This window comes from Struthio camelus, chromosome 8, assembly GCF_040807025.1.
Source record: "Struthio camelus isolate bStrCam1 chromosome 8, bStrCam1.hap1, whole genome shotgun sequence".
NCBI lineage: Eukaryota > Metazoa > Chordata > Aves > Struthioniformes > Struthionidae > Struthio > Struthio camelus.
In genome coordinates, this window is record NC_090949.1 from 36933773 (window position 1) to 36961639 (window position 27867).

The 27867-nt window shown below is 52.4% G+C and overlaps 1 protein-coding gene across 2 annotated transcripts; it reads left to right on the plus strand.

The window, feature by feature from the left end:
• IL23R (interleukin 23 receptor) lies at positions 1-27470 on the plus strand. Of its 2 annotated transcripts, none has more exons than XM_068953489.1 (15): positions 1-3489; positions 6461-6560; positions 7195-7488; positions 7794-7917; positions 8172-8332; positions 8415-8560; positions 8694-8871; positions 8980-9062; positions 9168-9384; positions 10230-10427; positions 11852-11935; positions 15894-15944; positions 17132-17228; positions 19050-19140; positions 19733-27467. In XM_068953489.1, exons 2-15 carry the CDS (start codon positions 6503-6505, stop codon positions 20354-20356), a joined length of 2406 nt encoding a protein of 801 aa, XP_068809590.1. In that variant the 5' UTR covers positions 1-3489; positions 6461-6502; the 3' UTR covers positions 20357-27467. The 2 variants fall into 2 exon arrangements, with proteins under 2 accessions (XP_068809590.1, XP_068809589.1); XM_068953488.1 differs by lacking the exon at positions 1-3489 and adding an exon at positions 3537-6251 and having other exon boundaries at positions 19733-27470.
• Positions 27471-27867: the final 397 nt, after the last annotated feature.

Consider the following 27867-nt stretch of genomic DNA (forward strand, 5'->3'; position numbering starts at 1 on the left):
ACCTCCGCCTCCCGCTCTGCTCTTCCTTGAACTTTTGTTCCCGGTTGAGTTTCAGAGTCGTAAAACCCGCTTGTGGCATGGGCTGGGCGCTGCCGGGTGGCGGGAGCGAGCGGGCGCCTGGCAGGCGGCTGGCGGCAGGGGAAGGGGCTGCACGACGCAACCCCCAGACCTGCCTGCAGGCAGGAAGAGCTGCCCTGGCCCCCGGGAGCCGCTTCCGTAGCCGGTGCATCCTCCTAGCAAAACGCAAGTGAGAAGCTTCCTTCCTCGGCATCACCTCATTTGCTAGATGAGCATGAGCTAAATCCCGTCCCTTGTCTCCCAGCTCCAGCACCAAGTTGTGACCTTCCTTGGATGGGACGGACGCAAACAGCCCCGACACCCGGAGACCGGGAGCGGTTGAGCACCGACACCTCTGAGGAAGCTCACGGTGGAGCGAGGACGCCGCGCAACCGCCTCGGACCCGATGCCCGAGCCCTCGGATCGGCGACCAGGAGCCCTCAAGCGGACAGGCAGAAAGGCGGCGGGATGCTAACGGAAGAGTCAAAGCAGCCCGATCATGCCACGGGACGTCTCTGTTCGCTCTCCAGGAGGCCACCGGGCCTGCAGGCGGCAGATGTGACGGGAGGGAGCAGCATGATGCTGCTGGCACGCACTGCTGGCGGCCGCAAGTGGAGGAAGTCTCGGCGAGATGCAATCGCGGGCGAGTAGGCGGCTGCGCAGCACCGGGAAGTCACGCTGCACAGGAGTCACAAATAGGCCACCGGCAGCCCTGGAGCTCCCCTGATGTTGCCGTAGCCACCTGCATTGAGTGGGTGCCCCCTTGAGACGTGGGCGCTGCTGGGGGAGAAGCTCTGCAAGCACCTAGCGTTCAACCTGGCTGCAATGGGCCGGGGGTGATGTGAAAACCCTGGCAAAAACCCAACCCTGGCTGCGGACGAAGCCAACGTACCAGGGTGGGGACATCTGCTTGGGCAGGAATGTGGCTGGGGAGATGAGGGCAGAGCAGTGCATGTTGTCTCCCTGGACTTCAGCAAGGCTTTTGACACCATCTCCCGTAACAACCTCAGAGGCAAGCTCAGGAAGCATGGGCTGGACGAGTGGACAGTGAGGTGGACTGAGACCTGGCTGGATGGCAGAGCTCAGAGGGCTGTGGTCAGTCACACAGAGCCTCGTTGGAGGCCTGTAGCTAGCGGTGTCCCCTGGGGTCAGTCCTGGCTCCAGTCTTGTTCAACTTATTCATCAGTGACCTGGAGGAAGGCACAGAGTGCCTCCTCAGCAGGGTTGCTGATGATCCAAAACTGGGGGGAGCGGCTGACACACCAGAGGGCTGTGCTGCCATTCAGAGGGACCTGGGCAGGCTGGAGAGGTGGGCGGAGGAGAGGCACCTCCTGAAGTTCAACAAAGGCAAGTGCAGGGTCTTGCACCCAGGGAGGAATAACCCCAGGCACCAGGACAGGCTGGGGGCTGACCTGCTGGAAAGCAGCTCTGCCGAGAAGGACCTGGGAGTGCTGGTGGACACCAAGTTGAGCATGGGCCAGCAATGTGCCCTTGTGGCCAAGAAGGCCAATGGTGTCCTGAGGTGCATTAGGAAGAGCGTTGCCAGCAGGTGGAGGGAGGTGATCCTGCCCCTCTACTCAGCCCTGGGGAGGTGTCACCTGGAGTACTGGGTCCAGGTGTGGGCTCCCCAGGACAAGAGAGACATGGAGCTACTGGAGAGAGTCCAGCGGAAGGCTACCAAGATGATGAGGGGACTGGAGCATCTCTCCTATGAGAAGAGGCTGCGAGAGCTGGGCCTGTTGAGCCTGGAGAAGAGAAGACTGAGAGGCGATCTGATCAACGTGTACAAGTATCTGAAGGGGGGGTGTCAAGAGGATGGGGCCAGCCTCTTCTCCATGGTGCCCAGCGACAGGACGAGAGGCAACGGGCACAAACTGAAACCCAGAGAAGGTCTGTCTGAACATGAGGAAAAACTTCTTTCCTGTGAGGTGCCTGAGCACTGGGACAGGTTGCCCAGAGAGGTGGTGGAGTCTCTTTCTCTGGAGGTACTCCAAACCTGCCTGAGCAACGTGCTCTAGAGGACCCTGCTGGAGCAGGGAGGTTGGACTAGATGATCTCCAGAGGTCCCTTCCAACCTCAACCTTTCTGTGAGTCTGTGAAAAAGCTGGGGGTGGCAGAGGAAACGGGCATGAAAAACGTTGAAAGCCCCATTGCGGAGCGTGGGAATATTCAGTGTGCAGAGAGCAGGCTGCGAGACCTCGTTCCGGCCCCTCGCGCTGAAGGGCGGGTATGAAGCAGGACCCACCAACGGCGCTCCTTGGCCGCGCAGCAGAAGATAAGAAGACACGAGTTTAGCCCGCAAGAGCAGAGATTTAGGTCAGATAGGAACAAATTGTTCAGATGGTGACAGGGGGAGGGAGCAGCTCGGGGGCCAGCGGCGGGTGCTCCCGAAACGCCTTCTGCGCCCCAGGCCACATCCTCAGCTCCGCCCGTCGCCATCCACGAGATGCCCCAAAAAGCTGCCAGGCCTTGGCACCGCTCTGCCAGCGATTTTGGGCTTTGCTTTTCCTTTCCCGCAGTCGGCCCCACGCAGCGCTCCTCCCTCAGGCAGGCCTGCGTGGTTAGCGGCCTGGCCGCTGCGGGAAAACGAGCCTGCTTCGCCGGCGGCCGCCCCTGCCGCCGGCGCGGGGCCCCGGGGCGCTGCAGCTGGCTCTGCCTGCCCGGCCGTACCTACGGGGCTGCAGACACGCGGAGCTTCAGGCAGCCGGGAGGCTTCGCCTGCGCCCTGCCGGCCGCCGCCGCTGCGCCGCTCTCGCTTTCGCTCAGTGCTGACCTGCGCTTTTGCAAAAAAAAAAAAAAAAACCCAACAAAAAAAACCAACAAAAAAGGAAACGATTAGTCAAACCCTCAGCGCCCGGGTGCACGCGGTCCCGTGGGGAATCGCTCCCCGTAACCCGTCCTTCTCGCCCCGGCCGGGCAGCAGCGATGACGCCTGGCGCCCGTGAAAAACCTCTGCCTTCGGCAGCGAGAGCATCCTCGTGATGGGCTTTTTGTTTTTGGTGTTTTTTTTTTTTCAAATAGCTGGCAAAAAAATATTTTTTAATTAACTGAATTTGGACCTCACTCGCTCCGGGCGGGCAAGGGCTGCTTTAGGAGATGGCTATCGCGTACCATGATGTGATGTGCAGATAACATAAGACTCAGCATGGCATTTCTTTAAACTTGCCAGGATGACTAATAACTTTAGAATAACTTAAGATCAAAAAAATAAAAGAGAGAGAGAGAGAGAGGCGCCTGTTTCTTTAAGGGACGCTGGCTTTCCCCATGGAGTGACTCAAACTGGAAACTCGCAGTTTGGCGGCGGCGGCAATCTGGGTCAGGGCTGCTGACGGCTGCCGATGCCGCCGGCGGACGAGGAAGCGGCGGCGAGGCAGCGCCCGCGCGGGGACGGCGGCGCGGGGACGGCGGCGCCCATGGCCTGAGCGCGGCAAGGTAACGCTCCCGCTTCCCCTTTCCCGTCGCTTCCCCGCGAGGGTTTTTCCGAGGAGCGCCCGATTGCCGCGCAGCGGCGCCCGCCTTGGGCATCGCGCGCGGGTCGGGCCGGGCCGGGGCGGCGGGGGCGGCTTCTCCCTCCTCCTTCGGTTGCTTTGCGCTGGTTGAGCGGCCAGGTGCTGGGGGGCTCGCCGGCGCTGCGCTTGTTCCCGGAGGAGACGCACGAGCAGCCTCTCCGGCCGCTGGGAAGAGCCCCGTTCCACCTGGCTCGGGGGCTCGCCGACTGGACCAAGAGCGTGGCTGTGGGTATCCCCCCCAGAGGGGACGGAGCTGGAAACCCCCACCTGCATGCCGGGCGGGCGCGCGCTGTATGGAGCCCTTTCCGTGGAGCGTGAGGACCCGTCGTTGCTGGTTGGAGCTTGCAGAAGGCTTGCGGGCAACTGGGAGGCCGTCAAAATCTAAGGAAGAGGCGCTGGAAGTTTGGCTCACCCACCGGGAACGTCTTCACGGTGCTTAAAACGAGAAGGTCTCATAGGCAGGACGAGGGCAGCACAAGAAGGAGCACAAAGGCGTTGGCTGTAGCTGGTAGTCGGGACGTGCTGGTTGGCGGGGTACAACGCTATCCTGAAGCCTCTACGGCGTGTTCTAGCTCGCCCGCCGCGTCCGCCATGCCGAAACCTGCCTTTTCTCACAGGAGGTTTTATATGTGGTTAATTTTCACATTACTGGATTAAGGAACAAAAAAATCTACGGGGACAACTCTTTTGGATCTTTTGGTAGCAGCTCCTGCATTAAGCAGAGGTATAAAGCTAAGGTAGATGTCGCAGGGGACCGGCAGGATTTCCCCCCTCGCCGGCTGGAGGACGAGCCGGCGTGGGGCAAGGCGAAACAGGCAGGGGAGCGAGGTGAAGTAAAGACAGAGAGATCCTGATGAGACCGTGGGAGCCTCCTTGGAAAGAGTGGGGAAGTCTGCACTGGGATTTGGGGACGCTTTGTGGCTGCAACCCTGGCGATGAGTGCTGCCAGGAGGTGCCGTTGCTCTGCTTGGCAAGGGGAAGGGCAATCGGCGTTGGAGAAGGCTTTGTGAGAAGGGTTGGTGGGCCAGCAGGACGAGGGACCAGACAGGGTGAGCCAGGGCCCCGGGGCCATGCCCGCTCGCGCAGCTCCAGCAGGGAGTGCCCCAGCCACCCCTCTGCTGAGGACCATCAGGGACCCTGATGAGGTCCCACCTCTCACAGCCTCTCCTCCTGTGTTAGAGGCTCCAGCCCCTTCATCGCCTTTGCTGGACTCTCTCCAGCAGGTCCATGTCTCTCCTGCCCTGAGAAGCCCGGCACTGGAACCAGCACCCCAGGTGTGATGTCCCCAGTGCTGAGGGACAGGATCACCTCCCTCGACCTGCTGGCTGTGCTCTGCCCAGTGCAGCCCAGGAAACCCTTGGCCTTCTTGGCCACAAGGGCACATTGCTGGCCCATGCTCAACTTGGTGTCTCTCAAGCCACCTCACTGCCCACCTATCCAGCCAGTACTTCATCAGCTTGTCTGTGAGGATATTCCGGGAGCCTGTGTTAAAAGCCTTGCTGCGGTCAAGATAAACATCATCCAGTGCTCTGCCCTGGTCCACCAAGCCAGTCATCTCGTCATAGAGGGCTATTGGGTTGGTTAAGCACAATTTCCCCATCGGAAATCCGTGCTGACTGCTCCCAGGCCCTTCTTGTCCTTCATGTGTTTGGAAATGGTGTCCAGGATTAGCTGCTGCTTCACCTTCCCTGGGATCAAGATGAAGCTGTCTGGCCTGTAGCGCCCCAGATCCTCCTTCGTGCCCTTCTTGACAGGCACAGCGATGTGTGGGATTACCAAAAACTGCATGAACGTGTCTTCACACACATACGAGCAAAGGATTGGAGATATTTTATAGATACGAAAACTAGAGGTGTGCCAAAGAATTAGAAAACTGCAACAAGCCCAAAAATTCAACCCAGGCTTGCAAAAAGGGTCTGTGAGGCTGAACAGTATTTCAGTGTATGATCGAACCCCAGCCTCGGCTTGCCCTTTTGTCGGTGTGCTGGCCTCCCCCCATCTGTGAAACCCTCCATGAAGCCGCTCTTCATGGCCTCATAGAGCCGTTTTCTGTTCTGTGGGAAAGGTGTGATTGCCCCCTTCCCATGTCGCAAGAGGAGAAGGTAGAAGAGAGGTCTCCCTGCATCGTGTGCCTCAGCAGAGCTCTCCAAAGACCCGGAAGCCCTCACCAGCCTCTGGCTCAAACTCATGGCAAACTCAGCAATGAAAGATTCCTCAGGAAAACAGGTTTCTCCATGTGCCCGGCTCACCACAGATTCGCAAGGAGCTGCAGGCGCCTCCAGGACCTTGCGCCTTTGCACATGCCGACGTTGCTGCCGCGGGGTGACAGGGTGTGAAAACTGTGGTCGCTGCGGATGCTACCGGCAGCTGCTCGCCTCAGGAAAATTCACACCCACAACGCTCAAAACCGAATGCGGGTGCCCAGCCCGAGACTTCCCCAGGAAGGACTCAAACAATGGCCCGGTGGCCACCAGGTCTTCTGCGTTGCACTCCAGAGACACGAAGGTGCTTCAGCCCGTGGAGCACTTTCGTGAGCGGAAAACGATGCGTTCTGGGTCTCGGGGTGCCTGCAGAGGAGGCCGGGGCGTGAGGGCTCGCCCCACCGAGGTCCTCTGCCCAAAGGAGGGGTTTTCCAAAGACGACTCGTGCCAGAGGGACAGTGTCCAAGCTGCAGCTGATGGCAAGGTCCTGCATCTTCCTGCCTTGGTGCTTTTCACCCGAAGCGCGGAGAGCCCCGTACGGCTGCACGTCCCGGCAGCCCACGGCGGGACGGTCGCCGTCCTCATGGGCGTTGCGGTAGCGGCGTCGCAGCCGCTGGCGTCGCGCTGGGAAGCCAGCTGCTGGCTGGCCTTCTCTCGCGCGCGAAAGACTCACGGCTCTTTCCCTTCCCGCAGGGACTATGCCACCCGCCGGCGGCGGCCGCCGCAGCCCAGGCCATGGCTGGACCCGCCGCGGCCCTGGTGCTCCACGTCCTGCTCGGCTTTCTGCCCTGCGGTAAGCGGCCGGAGCGGGCGCTACCCCCGAGCTCGGTGAAGCCCGCCGGTGTTTGACGAGCTGCGCGACCCCTCTCCGTGCCCGCCGCTGGCGCACGTGCCCTCCCGCGTACGCGCTGTCGGAGGCCCCGAGGCGGCTGCGCCCTTTCCAGGAAGAGCCGATGGAGCCCGTTAGCGGCCGGGGCGCGGGGCTCTAATCTGATGGCCAGGGGCGCCCCACGGCGCCTCCGCCGCCCGCGGGGACGGGAGCGCGCCGCCTCTCCAGGCTGCCGGTTATTTCCCCTGCAGTCATCTGAGCATCAGAGCAAAGGCTAAAACTGGTGAAACTCGCTGTTTCCTCTCTGTGGGGATGAGTCACGGCGCGCAGGGGCTGTTTCTGACGGCCGGGGGTGGAGGGGGGGATTTACCGGCGTGCCGAGGGGGAAACGAGGCGGGACGGGTGCCCGCGCCGCAGCGTGACCTGGGTGGCCACGCGTGTCCCCGGCCCCGGGAGCAGGTAACGCAGCGCCCGGGAAAAAATAAATAAATAAATTCGCCCTGCGCGCAGCAGCGTTTTCGCCTTGGGGATTGTCTTCTCCGCCCGGGGACGTGACGTGGGTGGAGAGCCACGTTTTCACCTCCCCGGCTCGGCGCAGGTGTCACCAACATAAAGTGCTCCGGACACGTGTGGATCGAGCCCGCCCCGGTGGTACCCGTGGGCTGCAACATCTCCATCTACTGCCTCTCCACCCTCCGCTGCCAGCGGGCCACCTACTCCATCTTCCTCAACTACACGCCGGCCGCCGGCACGCTGCGCCCCGTGAACAGCACCACCTTCCAGCTCCAGCTGCAGGACCTGCAGGCGCCCTCCTGGATCGTCACCTGCCTGGCCAGGTGTCCCAACAGCAACAAGAAGGAGCTGGTGTGCGGCGCCCAAGTCTCCGCCGGGTGTAAGCGGGCGCCGCGCGGGGACGGGTGGGATGCTGCTGCTCCCCGGCCGGTGCTCGCGTTTCGGGGCGCTGGGGGGTATCGCTTTGCAAGGTTTTTTGGTTTTTTCCCCCAAAGCTGTGAGCGACGGGGAGCTTTGCGGGGAGCTTTTTTTGGCAGCCCGTCCGGCTGCAGCGCGTCCCGCGTGCCAAGCTCGCCCTCGTGCCCCGCAATCCGCAAACGCTTTCGGCCCGCGCGGGGCTGCCGGCGGTGGCGTTTGGCGCTGGGGTGGGGGACGCCGCTTCGCCCAGCCTTGCTCTCGTTGCAGACCCGCCGGAGAGCCCGAGCAACCTGAGCTGCGCCGTGCACGAGCACTCGGAGCGGCTGGCGTGCACGTGGGACGCGGGCAAGCCCACCTACCTGCCCACCCGCTACGCCCTCCACCTGCGCAGGTGAGCGGGGCCCGGGCGCCCCCCGGGGGGAGGCAGAACCAGGTTCGGCTGGGGCTGACCCGAGGGAAGCGCGGTCGGGGCAGCGGCAGCCGCCAACCGGGACGGGAACGGGGTTGCTCTACTTGGGGCGCCCGGAAACGCCTCCCAGTTAACGCTCTGCGAGGCGCGACGGGGACGACGACGACGATGGGGACGGCTCTCACCCCGTTGTGGTGGTGGTGGTGGGCGGCGGGGGTTTGTCGCTCTGCTTGCAGCGCCGGGACGGAGGAGGAAGCGGTGTTCCCCGCCGCGCCGGCCCTGGCCGTGCCGCTGAGCGCCCTGCGAGGCGGCAGCCGCTTCTCGGCCTGGCTGCAGGCCACCAACGCCCTGGGCACGGCCCGCTCGCCCCGGCGCCACCTCGACCTGCAGCGACTCGGTACGTGGCGGCGCGGCCCCGCGGCTTCGGCCCCGGCGGGCTCCCGGCCCGGGGTTTCAAACCCTCTCGCTCTCTGCCGCAGTCGTCCCGGCTTTGCCCCTGGTGACCGGCGCGGAGACGACGGAGGCCGCCCGGCCGAGCACCGTCCTGCGCTGGCGGGAGCGGACGCGGCGGGACGACGTGCGCTGCGAGGAGCGGCATCGAGCGGACGGCGCCCCGGCCTGGCACGTGAGCGACCGACCCGCCGGCCGGGCGGCCTGGACGCCGGACGTCCGACCATCGCGGGACGGGGTCAGAGGGGGGCCGCCCCAGGCCGCGCAGCCGGCCGGCTGCTGCAGCGCCGCCTCCGTTTGCCTTGCAGGTGCGAGCGTGGGCCGAGGCCGGGGCCGAGGCCGGGGACGGCCGGCCGGGACGTCGCTCGCGCTACGCCTTGGCCAGCACCACCCGCTACGAGTTCCAGGTGCGGTGCCGGCTGGCGGCCGCCGGCAGCCCCTGGAGCGCCTGGGGCAGCCCCTTCCTCTACACCACCCCCGAGGCCGGTAAGCGCCGCCGCTCCGGGCGAGAAAGGCCCAAAGCGGCCCGACGGGGTGGGCGGTCGGGAGGAGGGAGCGGGCGCTCATTCCCCGCTTTTTTCTCCCCGAAAACAGCCCCCGCGGCGGCGCCGGATGTGTGGCGGTGCTTAGGTCCGGCTTTCGCCAACGGTAGCCACGAGGTGACCGTGCTGCTCAAGGTAAGGCGGTGGCGGGGTCCGGCTCGGCCGGGAGCAGCCGCGGCCCGCGGGAGCGAGAGCCGGGCCGAAGCTCCACGGCGCTGCCTGTCGCCCCCCCGTCCGCAGCCGCTGCCACCCCGCGCGGCCCGCGGGAGGATCCTGGGCTACGCCGTGTCCGCCCGGCCCCGCGGGGCCCCCCTCGCCCTCTGCGCCGCCGATGCCGCCGCCTGCCGCCTCGCCGTCCCGCCGGGCGTCCACGCTCTCTACGTGACCGCCTACAACTCCAAGGGCGCCTCCAGCCCCGCCAGCCTCCCCGTGAGCCGCCACCTCGGCAGCCACCACGGTAAGGTTTTTTTGTTTTGGCCCGCGCCCCTTTTGGCCTTAACGGAGAGCCGGTTTTGTCGGAATTGGGGGTGAAAAGGGGGGGGAAAAAAAATAGCTGAATAGCTGATGCACGGGGGGTGCGAAGCAAGGGGAAAAGCCCCGGCAAAGCTCTGCCCGCTGCCCGGTGCCGAGGCGACGCCCCCGGAGATGCCCCGCAGCTGCCTGTTTCAGGCCTTGGCCTCCGAAGGTGGCAGCGGCGAGTTTACAAACGAGCGGGGTGCTGCCGGCGTTGGGCGGCCGGGCCGGGCCGGTGGCCGGGCGCTGGGCGCTCCTCCCGGCAGCCCCCCTGCCCGAGGGGCCGGGCCAGCGACGGGCGAGCACCTCGAAACGGGGGGAGACCAGCCGCTGGGCTGTCTCGGGTGGCCCGTGCCACAGGCTGTGGTTTTCCCCGCGACCACACTTTCCTATTTTTGAAAAAGTCTCTTTTTCTGAGCCAGGGGAGGGGAAAGCCCCACTCAAATTAAGGACAAACAGCGAATATGCAGAGCAGGAAGCTTCGCGGTGTAAATAAGGTGGAAAAGGTTCTCTAATCTTTCGGACTTATCAGAAGCATAGGTGTTTCTGGTAAAAAAAAATGGCAGGTAGAAGCGTTCCGACACGGAACGTGCGCTTTTGAGACGTGCACGTATGCGCACGGACGGGCGCGCGCGCATGTGCGTATCGCTCCCTCTTCCAGCACTTCCTTTTCCCTTGTCAGTTCTTACACACTTGCAGGAAAGGCTCGGTTTTGTCGACGTGCAGCTGACCTTTCCAGGTCTTCCGCCCCCGCCCCCAGTAACAGCGTTCCCGCGATTGGTGTTGCAGAGTTCCCGGCGCCCGCCGCCGTGGAGGCCCGGCGCCAGGAGCGGAGCCGGGTGGCCGTGACGTGGCAGCACCCGCGGCGCAGCGCGAAGCCCCTGCTGTGGTTCATTCTGGAGTGTCTTTCTGCAGCTCGATATAGCCAGGAGTACCAATTTTTTTGGCAGAAAGTCCCCAAGCAGGACACACTCGCGTACATCCAGGGTAAGATATTCCAAGAGTCCTTTTGCCGTTTGGTGCAGCTGACCAAAAATATTAGAAAGCCAAAGAATGCTGTGAAGCCAAAGGTTCATTTGCAATTCAGCCTCTGCCCCCTCGGTTTTAGAGCCTGGGGCTGGGAAGAGCCCTTAGGCAGCGTGAGAGAGTGCCATGATACAAAACGCGATGGCAGTCAGCGGGACACGTGGTCCCACGCAGGAAGCCCCCCAGGAGAGAAGGGTTGGAGAAGGAAAGGACAAGTGAGGCAGTATGGCATGAAACTGTGGGAACGTGAGTGCAGGAGAGACACATGTGTGCATCTAGGGATGGAGAGAGAGCAGGCAGAATACTTGATGCAGCAAGGCTGTTGCCTTAGCACATTTCCTCTCCCTGCAGTGTCCAAAGAAGCGAAGCCGTGGTCCTTACCGACCCGGCTTTTGAGTCTAGCAGCGTAAAGCTCTCAGCATCTGTCTCGTTCAGTTCCTGGACCTCACACATTAATTCTAGGTGTTTATTGCCTTTTGGGTGCTTCCTAGGCTGTTACTTGGCCAGGCTTTTGCTCTTTCACATATGCTTTTGGTAGCGGCACAGAGTAGAGCCCCCTTCCAAACCAGTCCGTAGCGGGACTTAGCCGGCTCTGTTTGCAAGGCGATCCTTTATTGACGGAAGGAAGATGTGGAGCCATATTAAAATAGGAAACAGTATCTGCACTAAGCACAAGAGATTTGTTTGGCTGCTGAATGGGTGTCGCTTTGCCAGTGACCCATGAAGGAAAGCACCCACCGACAAGTCCCGTGGTGAACAGGTCCTGGCCGTGGAATAGGCTGGGCAGGGAAAGGAGTTTCCCTGCACCGGGCACAAGGGTTTAGGACGTAATTTTCCCATCCCATAGACCATATCACACCTTTCTTCCGAGCCTCCGAGCAGACATGGTGTTCGTCTTCATCAGCGCTAGTTCAGGAATCTGGGTTTGTAGTTTTCTTTATTACCGTCTCTCAAAACCACTGCGCAGACACGAACCCACTAATGCTCACGGCGAGGCTGGCCACGTCCCAGCACCCTCTGTCGCACTCTGCGCCACTTGGTGGCTGCAACGTACCCCGTGTAGACCCACGGCAGCGACCTGCCGGGAGTCCCGTGGCAGCCAGGCCCTGCAGGCAGGCGCTGGGGAGCTCCAGCACCCCAAGAGGCCTCGCACAGCCCCTGAGGCCAGCGCTGCGGCCGCTTCAGTGTTGCTGATTTTCCAGAGAGAGGGAAGGAGTGCAGTGGGCTCGTCCTCCACCCGGAGCTGGGGAGCTCTCCCGCCCCACCAGAGCTTCCCCTGGTCTTCCCTTTCCTTTCACTGCTCCTTTGAGATGTGCTTGAGAGAGTCTATAGCACTAATGGCAGCTCGCAAATACATTTTAAAAGCAAATGTTGCTTCCTTCCAGAAGAGGCAGCAGCGGGAAGCCATATCAACGTGTCGGTATACGCAGTCTACCCGGACGGAGTAAGCAAACCGTGCTCTGGCCAAGGTAAGCGCAGTGGTGTGGAGAAACTGCTGCTTGCTGTGAGGAGGTTGCAAAGTTCAGCTTGCTGCTTCATTCTTGATAGTCACACAGTTTGCTAATTTTGTAGAGTTATTTAATTTTAGAAAAAAGAGCTAAAACTCATCAGTTTTCTCCTGCCTGCCATGGACCACAGAGAAAAGGAGGGCTCTAGAAGGAAACCTCTTGGCTGCAGGACATGTCAATTCAGATTTTATCAAAACATCTCTATGAAAGCCTTCTCTAGTTGGTATGCTTTGTTTCTTCTGCACACAGATCTCTGATGAACATGAGATTAATTCTACAAAATATGCCAATGGAGTCATCATTCTCCCTTTTTGTGATGCAAAAGATCAGGTTGCTTCTTCTTTGCCACATTTGGCAATAAAACCTTATAAGAAAACAAAACATAGCTTTTACAGAGAGCAGCTGGCCAAGCCGTAACTTTTCCTTTCTTATCTAGAGCAGGAACTAGGCAGACTTCAGTTCTGGAAGCTGTTTTAGATAGGATGTAGCATGGGCCAATTCAAAAAGGAAAATATGGACTCCGCATCGCCTCCAGCATCTACCTTGATTGCCTGGAAGGCACGTCCTGCACTTCTTTGCAGGGCACTGTGTGTGCTGGCTTTCGTCATCCTCGAGAGCTGGACGTACTGAGATTATTGAACTATTCCGTCCTGCTGTTGGTCCTTGCCTAGGTAAACCAGGACAAGCCATTCACAGCTCGAAACCTCTGAGTGCTAAGGACACCTCCCAGCACCACAATACCTCTTCCATGGACACCGCACTGCAGAGAAAACCTGTGCATGTGTGGACTCTGCGCAGGGTGTCCACCAAACCCCAGTCCAGTTGTCTGTCTGGATGAACAGAGAAACTCATCTGACGTGAGCTTAATTTCGATGGCACGTGTTCTCCAGCAACAAATGTATAGCATCTTTTTTGCCCGCAGCCCACTGTAGTTGCAGGCAACGACAACACCTTAGGGTGTCATTAGTCCACAAAGTCACTGTCTCGGTGGTGTGAATACAGTTTCATTATTTGAAGCGGTTCACATACTTTCCCCTTGACAAACTGTCTCTGTCTTTCTCGCTAAGACCTCTCTTAGTTTTGAGCATGGTGGTTATTCCATTTTTTCCATGCAATGGAAACAACATCCGGTAAATATTCCTGGTCAGCTGATCCTTGGCTGTTAAAGGCTAGCTGCTAGCTCTGGCTGTTAGCTGTTCTCCTCAAAGACAGATGGACAGCTTTCAGAGTGGCAGCCTAAGGGCAGATCTGGGTTTAGGCACCTTCAGCTCTGGTGGTAGGATGTCTCTTTTCTGGGGACCTGATCCTGAAGCGGAATCCAAGGCTTAAACCTCAGCACTAGAGCTGCCTCTGTGCTCAAGGGGGAAGAGCTAGATGCATCAAAGAGGGCCTCTGAGGAGCAGGCCCCAAAGAAATGTGGGTAGTTCTCTGTCTGGTTTCTGGGTCCCAGTGGGGTTTAGGTAGGATCTAGGTTTCTAGATCAGGGTAGGCCTGGCATGGACGGCAATGATGAAGCTCATACCTGTGACAAAGGGTTTGAAATGCTTCAAAAGCACTAGAATGACCAGCACCTCACACCCAGAATAAAATCCTCCAACTCAGCCCCCTGGTTTGAACCTCTTTCTTTATCTTCATTATACAGATTAAAGTCCATTCATCATCAAAGGGGCATTACTGTATTTATATGACAATTTTTAATTTATATGAGTTAAATGTGCCAGTGACACACACTCGTGCACAGATGTACACATGTAAACTGCTTAATTCCAAGGCTACTGAATAATTTACTCAACCGCTTCCTTCCACCATCCCACATGATCAGGAGGTCCTTTGTAATGGCTGTGGAGCACTCCAGCTGAGCAGGCTTGTACTCTAGACAAAGTCGGTTTAGGAAACTCAAATACTTGAACTCTAAGAGCTATACTAGAAGTACATGCCTCAAATCTACAGGGTTGGAAACAGAATCTGGTCTGTGGTCTCCTTTTCCCTTATTTTGTGACTGAATTGTGTTAACAGGTTTTGCTAAAGCAGCTATAGCATTACCCAGGTCTGTTCAGCTCAAAGCCTAGTGCCATGAAATGTAATTTGACAGTGGGACACACACTGGTATTGGCACATCTCTCTCTCATCCACAATACCAGATAGGCGGAACAGTTCAGAGAGGAAGAGATTGCCTTTGGCCTCTGAAAATAGTGAGGAAGATGACTTGTGAATAGCTGTATGAAGAAACGAAGGCTTTTCTCCTTTGGTCCTCACGAAGCTGGCACAAAACAGCGCTGGAATGGTGCTCGTTGCCACTTAGTTCCTAGGCGGGTTTCCACATTTAGCTAAGCTCTGTGCTTTGAAAGCTGCTCTTATACTCGTTAAAAGCCTGTGAATTCCAAAAGTCTTTCGCTCATTTTCATCTGAAGCCGTCTAAACTCGCGGATTCTTACCTCTGCTGCAGAGATCACTGGCTGAAATCAGGCAGCCTACGTTGTAGAGGACATTATGCTGGGTAGGCTTGGTTGTCTCAGCCAGCTTTAAGCTCTGTGACTGTTTGTAGACTATGACACTATCTGCTCTTCTTATTAATACCATTTCTCTATTTAAAAATATTCAGTTATCTGCTGCTGGAGCAGACAATACCGTAGGACCTTGCGAGCCTCTCGCGTCCCGCAGGGCAAGCAGTGCCCAGGCACGCGGCGGGAGCAAAGCTTTCCTACAGCCTTCCACCACCGGACAGGACAGATGCCTCGCTGGGGAGCAGGGTGAGAGGTGGCCTCCAGGAAGGCCCAGACGAGCGGACTGACTGTTGGCAACAGCAGTTTTTCGGTTAGCTGCCCTGCGGGTCTCCGTGCAGATGTTCCCCTTCGAGCCACATGATGGCACCATTCGGCGAGGGCCACGCTCTTCTCTCCTAGCCCGCCGGCGAAGGCCGGCTGTTGGGGACAGAGACAGGTTTACGGGAAGTAACAACACTTTTCCCAGAGCAGTCAGTCCAACTGAAGAATACGGAGGAGCTTTCAGGCATGCAGCTGTGATGTTTCATAACGTATTTCCATCGTTATACTTCTAAAGCTGCACTTGCAGCTCTTTCCTTCCCAAATACTCCAGTATTAGCGATTTGTTACCTTGAGAAAATCCTGCTGCCACCGTAAGCTGTATTTGCAAGGATGACTCTGCTAAAGCCTTCGCTCTCCAGCCATCTGTGCTGCCTAGGCCTGGGGTGTGGGCAGCCTTGCCGGGCAGGTCAGCCCTGCAGGCTGGGGTGCTGGGGATGCCCCAGCAGGGCCAGGAAGGGCTGGAGAGGTCCCCGGGCAGCCGGTGGCTTGTCCTGGCAGGTGTTTCTGAACCGAGCTACGGGTTCAGCCCAAAACTTGGTCCTTGGCCCAGGGCCTTTTCTGTAGGAGCCAGGGCACACCAAGGAAATTGCTTCATACAACCAGGAAAGAAAGCTTGCTACTTACTTTAGCAAAAATAGGCTTCTTGCCATGGCGGACACTAGCTACGTATCTATCTCCCCTCTTAGCTCAGCCAGTCAGTCAGAATGACATTGCTGGGAAATTCAGTCCTGTGGGGTTTGGACACTTTGGGAAATAATCCACAGGTGCTCTTGAAAAGTGACCCACGGTTGGTCAAGAAAACTGAATTCTTATTCCAGGTATTCAGGGCAGGAAAGCGTGTGGGAGATTTTTCATAATGTATATCATGATTTCATCAACATTTGGCTTAACGATATCTCTGAGAATAGGAGGTTATGTGGAGTCTAGCTTATATTTGGAGTTACTAATTACTTTAGGGAGCTTTATTTTTCTCATTATACTGTTATTTATTTCTAAGTAACAGTAACAAAATAAAGCAAACAATAGCTTCTCCTCTACTTGCTGTACGTTCTCTAAATGAAGTTACAGGCATTTTTTTCCTCTCTCTCCTTAAGTTTTTCTGGAGGAACACTTCCTGGACAGCACCTACAGTCAGACTTCCTACGGTAAGAAGACAATATTTCACACTTGGTAAGCAAGAGTTTCTTCTTGACCAGCAGCAGCAGCTTTAGCCAGAGCAGGGATTGCAGCATCTGGTGATATAATCATGGGGAAGATCTTTCCATAATACTTTGATCAGAGCCAGAAAAACATTTCATTTGGCTGGGAAATAAGTCGCAGTGCAAGAAAGGCTGCAGTACTCTCATGATTGATGGGACCTGCATAATTCATACCCTTAAGTTTTGATTTCTTAAGAGACTTGTAATAAAAATGTACATTACAACAAGTAGGAGATAAGAAAACAAGGAAAATATAAGATAGTATTTTCTGTTCACATAGGTAGCTATGCTGACTCTGCTTTTTTGACCTTGCAGTCTGAGCCAGAGACTCATTTAAACATTCCTATATAGCTCTAATTTCAGTTATGCTTCTGGTTTGCCTATCTTCTGGCAAGCTAATGTTATGATTTGTTTCACTAGTTAAAGGCAAAACCAATGTAAACTTAAGAATACACTTAAGCATTTCTGGAAGCTGATACTGTGCAGGAAATGGTTAAATACAATGACCACACTTCTTAGAATTATCTGTCTGAAAAATCCTGTCTGCGTGGCAATATGTCCAGCCAGGTCAGAGAGATGAATAGGCAGCAGCGCGCCGAAAACCAGGCAGGACCTCGGCGCCTGCCGCCATCACGTAGGCTCGGAGTACAAACCATACACAGCACTGCAGTTTTTGTTTTGGTTTTGTTATTGCTTTGTTTCGTTTACTGTGAAGCAAATGGCCAAGTTAAGCACTAACGACTACTTTTTCAAAGCAAGTTCTAGTCTTTTTCAAAGTCTAGACTTTACATAAATCCCTATAGTGCCATGTAAGCCAGTGGAGCAAGGCTCGCCACCAGTGCTACCGGCTGTACGGCATGCCTGGCCAGCACAGAGCCCCCCTCCAGGGCCTGGTCCAGGTGCTTGGGTGGCCTCTTCTTTTAGATAAATATTGTTTGTTCATCAGGACACTAGATTTAAAATGTAAGTGTGCAGGAACACCGACAGAGGTGCAAGGAGTCTCTTGGAGTTCAACACGATCATTCATGTATGTAGAATTACTTGCATTTGTGACTGAAGATTTGGCCTATTGAAAATGTCTTTCTTAAAACGAAAGCGACCTAATTAACCTTTTCTTTTTTATCCTTTTTCAGATGATGACATTGGAGCTTTTTTGGGACTGGGTGTCGGTGTGATCATATTGTCACTTGCTTTTGTAATTCTGATGTTTAAAAAGTCAGCTAGAAAAAGGTATTGCTTTCTTCACAGATTTTACCTTATTTCCAACAAATAACTTCCTTCCAGAACATCCTGAAATTAATTACAGAAACCTTTTGGAGGGCAGCCTAACCCATTAATCACATTGCTGTATCAAAAGGCATCTTCTATACAGTCTGAAGAACAAAACATAGCAATCATTCCTCTGTAAAGAACAGACTGAAGGACATATGATATATTATTATATGGGTATCAGGGAGTAAAAAGGAAAGAGAGGAAAAACTCAACCTTCTTCAGGTACTTTTCATAGTAGAATTTGTTTACTTACTTTTTGAGTTACGAGAGGAAGCTGTCTCTGGTGCAGTTTGCTGATCAGCCCCTCACATCTGGACTCGGAGAGACAGGCAGAGATTGGAAACTGCAACAGAAAAACTTAAAAGGGAGAATATTACAGTTTTTTACCAACAACTGCCTCGTACCTAGTTCACGAGGCACCCTCTCTCCAGGAGATGCTGACCTCCACTTTCTTGCTGCCGGAGCTGGTCCCCAAGTTTAGCCCGGGGGGTGACACCAGCAGCAGCCCAGGCAGTGGCATTTCCTGTTGGTGGCCAGGCCAAGGGAGGGCTGTCCCCAGCCACGTGTCCCACACAGATGCCACCTCCCCAGGGACCTCCTTGCCTGCTGCACTGCTGTTGGAGGCCTTGGACCTCACAGAACAATGGTGTGTGCATGACAAATGACTCTTCCTTCTACTTGTAATTTCCATTTCACTGGAATATTGATTCAACCATTGCTGTTGCTGATATGAATCCCTAGCAAACAGTTACCTCCGTGACACGGGGCTGTCTGTTGGATGCTCCTGATAAAACAAGAAATAGGGTGGAGAAGACCTGGAGCTAGAGGACGTTGAGGCATCTCACCATCAGTGAAAGAGGTCTCTTTTGCTTCCTGACATTAGTCTCATTTTTCTGCTGGTGATGTCGTTGTGAAACACGAGCATTTCAGCATGAGCAGAGAGTATGTACTTTCTCAGGAACACAGCAATGCACCATAACATCAGCAGAGTTTAGCTAAATTAAAATTTCTTGCAAAAAAGTATTTTTTTATTTCTGCAGCAGCTTTGATTGTAGAAAAAACAGTCTTCAGGACGGCTGTGTTTTTGTTCTCATCAGTTCAGGCAATACAGGCATCTTCCTGTTTATGTACCTAGTTTGGTTCTCCCCCCAGTTTAGCAATATTTTCACATACATGTATGTTTTAAATAAGAGCTTTACTCAACGTAATTAGCTCCCAGGCCTGCATAGGAAATGAAGCTCTAGATTTTTGATGGTAATGCAGTGGCAAAAGCCAATGCTATTCTGAGGGGAACAGTACCTGTTCTGCAGCAGCCATATAGTGTAATGCTAGGGTGAACACTCTGCACTGAACCGAGTCTGTCCCCACACCAGCAGCAGCCAGGCTCAGCCTGCACCAAGCTTAGAGGAATAATACTGGAGGATGAAGAGCTAGCGTTTGCCCCCTGGGTTTAGCCTGGCTAACTGAAACATAGGAATAAGAAACCTTCTTCTGTAAATAGAAGCTCACGTGTGTAAATGGAAGCTCGGTGAGTTAGGCTTGTTCCCATCACTCCTGCAAGCACCGGCCATTTCCTGGGTGTGGGTTAAAGCTCGGATGGGGAAACCTGCCCAAAGAGGGGGTAAACCTGAGGCTTCCAAGCCATCCGCAAAGGCTGGGAGCAGTGAATAAACTTTGTGCTCCCTCCCTGTCCTGGGGACTATTTCATCCAGAATGAGCAAATAAGTGACTGATAAAATGGACTAACGTTGTGGGTTTTTTCTTTCTTTTTTGGTAAAGAATTAACACAATAGTTGTGTCGCTAATGCCAAAGTGGCTGTTTGAAGATTTTCCCCACGTGGAAAACAGCAATGTGATAAAGTCACTCCAGGTAATTGCAACGTTATGTCCCAGCTTGTTTTCACTCGTCTATATGTAGATTAAAAAAGCCCAGGGTGCCAAGAGCTGCAACAAGCATGCCCAGTTCTAAGTGGGAAAATTCTCCCTGTGCCCAAAGGGTTTCTGGCAGTGACAGTCGGCATCGCACCATAGGTCCAGAACGAGAGCAGAAGCAGGCTGGGTGGGAATGGGACTGAGCTCTGAGGGGCCAGGGGACTGACCGGGGAATCATCCTGTGGGCATTTGCAAGGTGCATCACACAAGGGAGCCCAGCTTAGCTGACGTCTTTCGGCCTTGCCTCAAAGCAAACATTATGCAGTAGCGACGACTGCACCAAGCTGCCCCTTGAAGTGCACGCAAAAGCGCGGAGGCATGCGCTGCGGCTCCCGTCTTCTCTCTTCTGCCTCGCTGGAGTCAGTTTTATGGAAGGGGATTAGATGAGGGAGAAGGAAAGGAGGATGAGACTGAGACAAAGAGTCAGTGAGGACTGTCACCACCCCGTTTCTTCCTTGTGATATTCTAATGATATCTCTCACTTTTGCGAGATCTGCCAGTTTGTTTTTACAATCACTATTTTGTCCTAGGAAAAGAGTGAATTCACAAGTAACAGTTTCAGCGAGCCGTTCTCAGATAACAGCAATCCCACAATTATGGAAATAGAGGAGATGTCGGTGCACGAGGAATACAAGACCGTGGACATCAGAAAGAAACACAGCAAAGCGGATCCTGAGAAGACGGCGTGCCCGCAGAGCTCCCCGCCGGCCAGCACCGCAGCCACTGAGCTGGTCAGCGACTACAAGCCTCAGCTTTCTGACGGGAACCCATTGGGATATGTAGCTGCCAACATTTACCAAACACAGCCCCACACGCTGGCTCCAGAACTAGAGACAAATGTTTTCTTCAGGGATTATACGAGTCCTGTTACTTACTTGTGGAATGCCGAAGGAACAGAGCAGCATGCTTTTCTGCTGGAAAAGATTAATCTAATTTTAAACAACAATAGGAGTGGGCAAAACAATGCGTTCAATTCAGCACAGGAGGAACAAAATAGCCTTTTGGAAAATCAATGGGAAAAAACACTGTCTAGCGAAAATGCTCAAGAACAAACATTGGTGCCAGATGAGTTGGTCTCTTGCTTGAGAGCAATGAATGAAGAATCTGTGGATATAAAGATCTGTTTTCCACAAAGCACTGGCAGATTATTTTGAGAGAACTTGTAACTGTGGTAAAAGAAAAAGTTATTTCATGACCATGGCACATACCATCCTTTGAGGTTTCCAACATCAAAACTGGAACAAACCCCAGAATCTGAAATTCACCTTCTTAATTGACCCCAAAAATTTTTGGATGTGTGGAACACTTTGACCAGTAAATCATTAATGATTTGTAATTTTAAACTTAGCTCATATTCTCACAAGCATAAGAATGCAAATTTGGATTCCTGTAAGAACAGATATACACAGCAGGTGATTCAGGATATATTATGCATCAATTATTATTCTAAATCATTCTCTTGTTAAGTATTTGCAACATTTCATGCCTGGAGCTGATTTCATTTAGAGATGGATAAAATGATCCCTTAGGTCTCTTGACTGAAGCGCGTAAAATATCTTGGGATCCCTCACAATGAACAGACACTACACTGAAGATGATTTAGATATCCTACAGCAGATTTGGATAATAATAACACAGTAACCAAATTTCATTTCCCCTCGCATTCAGTAGTAAAAAATACATCAGGTAAGAACAAGCCTTCATCATCTTGGCCTACTTGCTTGACTTAAAATATCTGTCTAAATACGCGGCAGGACAGATTCTTCATTTGGGGTTGAAGATCTACTGTCTCCTCACACCCTGCCTCACATCCGCTTGTCAGTGTTTGAGCTCGGCTGGTCTGTATGAAGGGGGACATGGAACAGAGGAATGTTATTTATTAGGCACATGCCAGGGAATTGTCTTCTTTTGAAACCTCGGTAGTGAAATACAGGAGTCTCCTTCATGCTGAGTGCTCTTGAAATCTTACTGTTTAAAAGTCTGCCCAGGGCTTAAGAAGTGGTCTCGTCAAATGTTCTCGAAGCAACCAGTAACTCACTGAAAAAGTGAGCGGTTGGATTATGCGCCAGGTACTTATTTCACTTAACAAATGCGCCAGGTACTTATTTCACTTAACAAATCCAAACTTTTTTAAAAGAAAACAACTTAAAATCCTTTTAAGGAATATAAGCATGAAAGAGGTTTACCATGCTCTGTAAAATGCCTGAGCATCCTACTGAAAAATGTTCTCCACAGTGTTTGTTCTACCAGTCCTTTCTTCCCACCCTGTATGTTACAGCAGAGAGTGGCTTTTTGTGTTCTGGAGCTGTAGGAGGCTGAGGTAAAGCTGCATGTAGTTTGGGGGTTGTGAATGCCGTACCGCATAGCCGTTACTGCGTGGCTGCCCCCGGGAGAGCTCGCTGCAGGGCGCGGGGAGGGTGCAGGCCCCTGAGCTGCCCTGAGACCCTTTGGTGGTGATGAGCCTCTTTCCCACGGCTCATCACCAGCAGTGCTGGCCCCTGAGCTGGACTCTCGGGCACTGCAGCAGTACCACGAGTAAAAGGTGTCATTGTTCCACCTGAAGTGCAGAGCTGAGGGTGGGGGGGGGGGGTGGTCTGCAGCACTGCGTGGAAACTCTGCATGGAAAAACTACTGCTAGAGGAAGACCTTTAGCGACCCAGCTGCAGATCCCCTGAGCAACCTGCTGCGAGCAGCGCGTTACCCCGCCGGGCATCCAGCGACGAGTGCGTGACTCCCATCTCCTCTAACACGCAGGACGGGGTGCTTAAATACATCCAGGAGGTGCCCTGGAAGAGGAGCTGTATTAAGCGCTCCTGTTGGTCTATGGGTTTGAGTCTCCGCTTACAATTAGTAGCACAAAGGAACCTCTGAACTATATACCCCTATGTGTGACTACGCTCGCCGAGAAGTTGTGTGTTTTACGCAGTTCTGTGTAACTGAACTGGCTATGCATGTGGCAGGCAACATACCTCCTAACAATGACATTAATCATCAGCACATGAAAAGGAGATAGGCTCATCTGACTACACATTACCAATTCAAAAGCTGTACAATAGTAAGAGCAAGACTCAACACATTTTTGTAAGACTTAAAAACTACAAAGCTAATGTAAATGAGCTATCTGTAATTGGCTATCTAGAATTATCTGCTTTATTATTACTACAGTATTTTTTCCAGTAGGAGCTGTACACCTGGAGATTATAATCTTTCTTCCAAATTTTGCTAGGCACTGTATGCTTTTCTCTAATAGCTGTTGCACAAATTGATCAATTTTGTCATGTACTCCTAGATACCTTCAAACTGAAGGTATGTGTTGTTGTGTGCTGTACTTATTTCCTTTTAATAATTCAAGAGACCTGCCACCTGTCACTGAAATTTACAGAGTAGTATGTTACCTGGTAAGATGTAGTAGGTTTGTTCTCTAAAAGTAGCAAACTGTTTCCAAGCCTGCGATGTTACTCTTATATATATGACAGTCTAAAATTAGTGATTGCTGCTTGTGCAGGAAGGAAATTGTAAAAGAACAGCCACATACTATCAGCAGCCAAAGTGTGAGAGGTGGAAGGCCTTTTTTTCGAAGTCCACATCCTGAGACTTGAGCTGCCTATATTTGCCTGAACTATCAAAACACATGGGGTGTTTATTGCCGTAAGGAAATGCTCGACTTTTCAAAAAAAGACAAGACTGAGAGCATGATCTTACATTTCAAGTACTTGCCGGTTGAAGCCTGAATTTCCAGCCTTGTTAAATCAATATAGGATGGATAACTTCAAACGTATTTGTGGACAGGAGGATAGTTTCTTTCCTGTTATGTAGCAATAGTGCAGGGCTAAAGCTTTCCCCCCCTCTCACAGGGCATCCTTTCTTAAACAATGGCAAAACTTCCATTGATTTCGTTGTCGGGCTGAATGAAATCTGTCTTCTTTACATGGGTAAATCAATGCAGTTGCTAAATATGGACCAGTTACTAGGGGAAAACAGGAGGAGAAGGGCACAAACATGCAGTACAGCCCCCCTCTCCCTTCCTTCTAACACATTTAGAGCAGGTTTGTATCTCCCAATGGTTTAAAAGAGGCGACAGCTTTGCTCTGGAAAAGATACTTGTGATGCTCCCCCTCTTCAGCAATGAAGCGGATCCATGTGTAGATTGACAGGTGTATGACAAAAGCAAGATTTTCAACAGCAGTCCAATCCCACAATGTCGTTTGGGGCCTCAGTTTCAGATTTTACTTGTTTGATGTGCTCTTTGCCCCTGCTCTTTGTCTTTGCCCCACTTGACCTTAAAAAGCCTTTACATCAGGTCTGTGCCTTCTTTCCATCACGAGCAGTATTCAGTGATCTAACCCAGCATCTCAAATGATGGGAATTGAACTAGACATATGTAAGCAAGATACCCAGATCCTCCTAATGGGCAACCCTGGAATATGTGGATAGTCGAGTGTTTTGAATCAAACCATGATGTCATTCTTAGTACATTTATTTTAACACCTCAGAGTTCGCTTCCTCCCTCAATATTTCATGCTCTCTACCTCGATACTAGCATACTGGCCAATAGTATCCTGGGCTGCATTAGGCAGAGTGTTGCCAGCAGGTCAAGGGAGGTGATCCTGCCCCTCTACTCAGCCCTGGGGAGGCCTCACCTGGAGAACTGGGTCCAGGTCTGGGCTCCCCAGGACAAGAGAGACATGGAGCTACTGGAGAGAGTCCAGCGGAGGGCTACCAAGATGATGAGGGGACTGGAGCATCTCTCCTATGAGAAGAGGCTGCGAGAGCTGGGCCTGTTGAGCCTGGAGAAGAGAAGACTGAGAGGCGATCTGATCAACGTGTACAAGTATCTGAAGGGAGGGTGTCAAGAGGATGAGGTCAGCCTCTTCTCCGTGGTGCCCAGCAACAGGACAAGAGGCAATGGGCAGAAACTGAACCACAGGAAGTTCCACCTAAACCTGAGAAAAAACTTCTTCACTGTGAGGGTGACAGAGCATTGGAACCGGTTGCCCAGAGAGGTAGTGGAGTCTCCTTCCCAGGAGATATTCAAAAGCCGTCTGGATGTGATCCTGGGCAATATGCTGTAGAGGCCCCTGCTGGAGCAGGGAGGTTGGACTAGATGATCTCCAGAGGTCCCTTCCAATCTCAACCGTTCTGTGATTCTGTGATTCTGTGATTTTCTCAACTTTTTTCTAAATGTGGTTATATTGTTGGTAGCCACATCTTCTGCCAGTGAGCTTCCAGGTTATTTATCAGTTTGAAAACAAGTTTCATGGGTTCTTCAGCTTAATTGTAACAGGGGCTTTATGTACAGAAGGAAGTACATGCTGACTAACGCTTCTACCCACTGACAACATGTACCAAAACACAGTGATCTCTCATGTAACTGTCACTCACTTTGCATGAGGCTGCATAGTCCTCTCTACATCATTACATGTGGCTGAAATCTATAATTATTTTATGACAAGACATTTTCTCTTCATGCCTAATGAGCAACACAGAGAAATCAGCTGCTACAGAGTAGGGTGTGGGAAAGCTTTGTCCAGCGTGCTGTTTTTTTGAATGCCCAGAGGTGGTGACCCCACATCCCTTGATCTTGGGGCCACTGTCCCTGAGCCAGAGGCAGTCAGAGGCCCACCTGAATTCATATACTCCAGCCTGAGGAAGAGTTCAGTAACAAGAATATTAGTGCAAGCCATATCAGTTGGCTACTCATCTAAATGTAATGTAATTACATATCAAAGCACAGTAATTCATGACCCACAAAGATGCACCATGATGCTGTTTCTCATTATTGGTCATAGATCTAACACAACCTCAGTAAAAAGACTCTTTTTATGAAAATGCCAAGAGAGAGCAAATTAAAAAATAACAAGAAATTGGAAAGTAGTCCCTTCAAAGCTTATATGGGGTCTGAGAACAGCAAAGTCGTTCAGTGCTAGTTTACCTCCAGCCCAGTCACATCAGTATAGGGTATATCAGGCATGATCTTGTGCCAGTGCAAATCCTAAGCTCAGGTGGAAGAGTTATGAAGAGCACGGTAAAGATTAGCCAGAGACACCATCTCTTTGTGACTTGTTGCTTGCTCTCCCCCTTCAAAGAGTTTGTTTGAAAATTAATTAAACATTCATGCATTACATATGCAGCACTAGTTACAAATTTACATCATTTATGTGGCTGCCCAGCCACCACACTACGCTTTTTGTAGGAGATGGCTGTCTGTTTTAGTGTACAAAGCACAGGAGAGCTTACCAGCTCAGCCACCAATTGGCCATCTAACCTTCAACAAGTCACTTTGCCTCAGTTTCTCTATCTGCAGAGTCAGGATACTCATTAGTTTTCCCAGGAGAGCTTCAGGATCTACAGTCCAAAAGCACCACATAACATCTAGTAATAGGAGCAGTACAAGGATATGAAGATAACAGAGTAAGTAATCTTGTACTACCTGGTCTTATTCTGCACATCCATTTGCCAGATGGTATTGAAAGATCTGTACACATTTGGTTATCAGTAAATTGTGGAACAGATTTAGTGACAGGTAAATATGCTGCAGTGACTAAAATTGGATTAAAAACCTTAACTAAAGTTTCACAATGCTAAATAGCAACACTAGAACTGTGGTGATTTCTGAATGCAAAGATGATAAGATCAAAGCCCCGGTTGTGACCAACACATACAAGCAAAGCGGCAAACAAATCCTTGGATCAGCAAAATCAGCCTGAGAACAAAGCAAGTGAAAAATGACAAAGCAGGTGAAATGGTACAACAATGAAAACACGAATACTCATTAAAAATTATACTGTTTGGTATAGCCTCTGATTTTTGCTAGCCTTTAGGAGAATTAATTCTTTAAGAGGGAAGATGAGTAGTTATTCAAAGGGTAGAAGAACTGAGCACAACAGCAGAGACTGAAACTAGACTTGCGTTTCGTAGAAAAGGATGTGAGAAATCAGGCTGTGGTTTTGTGCCTTTACCAGCTTCACTGAATGTTAGCTTCACAAAGTCAATTCCCATGAAAATACCCCTTTTAAAACAATGGAAGTGGGATTAAGATAAAAGATCAGAGCAAGCATTAAAGGCATTGAGAATAAAGCAAACTATAAAAACTGAATTTCAGGATTGCTATTTACCAAACCAGCCAAGCCTTTCCTTAACAGAGAAGAGTTAATATTGCTGCAAGAATATTTTAAAAATCCAATTCTTAATTTCTTAAAAATGCAGGATGACAGTATGTGTCCTACATCTTTCAAATGATTGTCTAGAATTGCACTGGTGAAGTCATATTCCCAAAATGAATTCAGTTTTACTTAGTTCAGTTGCAGAGTCAGGAGAAGTCAGAGCAACTATATTTACAGAAGTAAGTAACTGGTTTTGTTCTGCTGGATAAAAGCAAATTGAATAGAATCACTGGCATAAACAAGGGATGCAAAACTAACACAGTCAGTGCAGAGACTACCTGGAGTACTGAAGAAACCCAAACAGGCAATAAATCATTACCCACTCTCTTGCTGGCACACTCAGGATTACAATCCGTTGTTCAATATTGTTGGAGTGCAGTGGACCAGAACTCCACTGTCCAGCTTCCATGGAACTGGCCACTTGAGAGCTGAAAGCCCTTCGGCAACAGGCTAAAGAAAATGGCAGCAGGAAAGGCAGCTGAAATTAATAGACCAAGCCTGATTCCTGGAAACCAGGCTGCGTGCGCTTAGGGCCGTGGTTTGACATTCAGCGCAGTGCTGCGTTTGCCAGCCTGAGCGGTTGCGTCTCCTCAACCATATTTAGCACTTCCACTTCTCCCACTGTGCTGACATGGTTCACAGCAAATCGGATCAGAGAAGTGATCAGGCTAAAATATCAGCTGGCAAAAAAAGACAAAATAATGTTAATGATTCTTCCTCAGGCAGTCAGTTCCCTGCTCTGAACCACCATGTGGCTGGTGTCAACACAGTGGTGATGCCCTGGGACCAAAGCAATCAGCCTCAGTCACAAAGGTGGGAACTGCACAGACTGGAGGAGCTGTTGCCAGAAAATAGTTCCCTGAACAGTGCCCTGAAAGAAAGATCTGGGAAAAGTTTGCTGCATAAAAGTGTTCAAACAAGTGGACTGAGGAAACATATTGCTAGTATGTGGATTTGGAGGCCAGGCAGCAGAGCTGCTCAGGAGGCTTTAATGAAGAAAGGAGACGTCGGAGCCTGGCACCTGCATGCAGCTAGCTGAAATGAGACCCTAGAGGAGAGCTCCACTTCTTCTAATCTGTGATATGCCCAAACCATTAGGCTAATCATAATTCCAAATAACAATATCAAGAGAGCTATGATTCATTTTCGTTGATTCTTATATCCAACACTGCGTTAATGTTGCCTTCTTTGAGCTACCCCAGAGTTATGGCTGGTGTTGGTACCGCACCCGGCTTTGCTGACGGAGGAACGCTGCTGCGCGGGGTGTTGGTGCTGCTCGTGTATCCAGTTCCCTCTGCCCACAAAGTCGCAGTGCTCAGCCATCCCGCTACTGAGGGTTGCCTTTCCCTGCTTCCCTGCCTGGGAAACCAGACAGCTCAGCTGAGCTCAGCCATTGAAGCTTCGCTCCGGGAACCGGAGAAGTTCTCGTCTGTTGTGTTCCTGCAGCGCTGCTGCAGAGGAAGCCACCAACAAAAACACCTTTAAACACAGACTAAATAGGA

Bases quoted from the DNA above. Each gene is read 5' to 3' on its own strand.
- IL23R (XM_068953488.1), top strand. From the start codon at position 5,754: ATGGCAAACTCAGCAATGAAAGATTCCTCAGGAAAACAGGTTTCTCCA. The intron at 8,333-8,414 runs GTACGTGGCGGC...TCTCTGCCGCAG, and splicing joins CCTCGACCTGCAGCGACTCG to TCGTCCCGGCTTTGCCCCTG. The intron at 17,229-19,049 runs GTATTGCTTTCT...TTTTTGGTAAAG, and splicing joins AAAAAGTCAGCTAGAAAAAG to AATTAACACAATAGTTGTGT.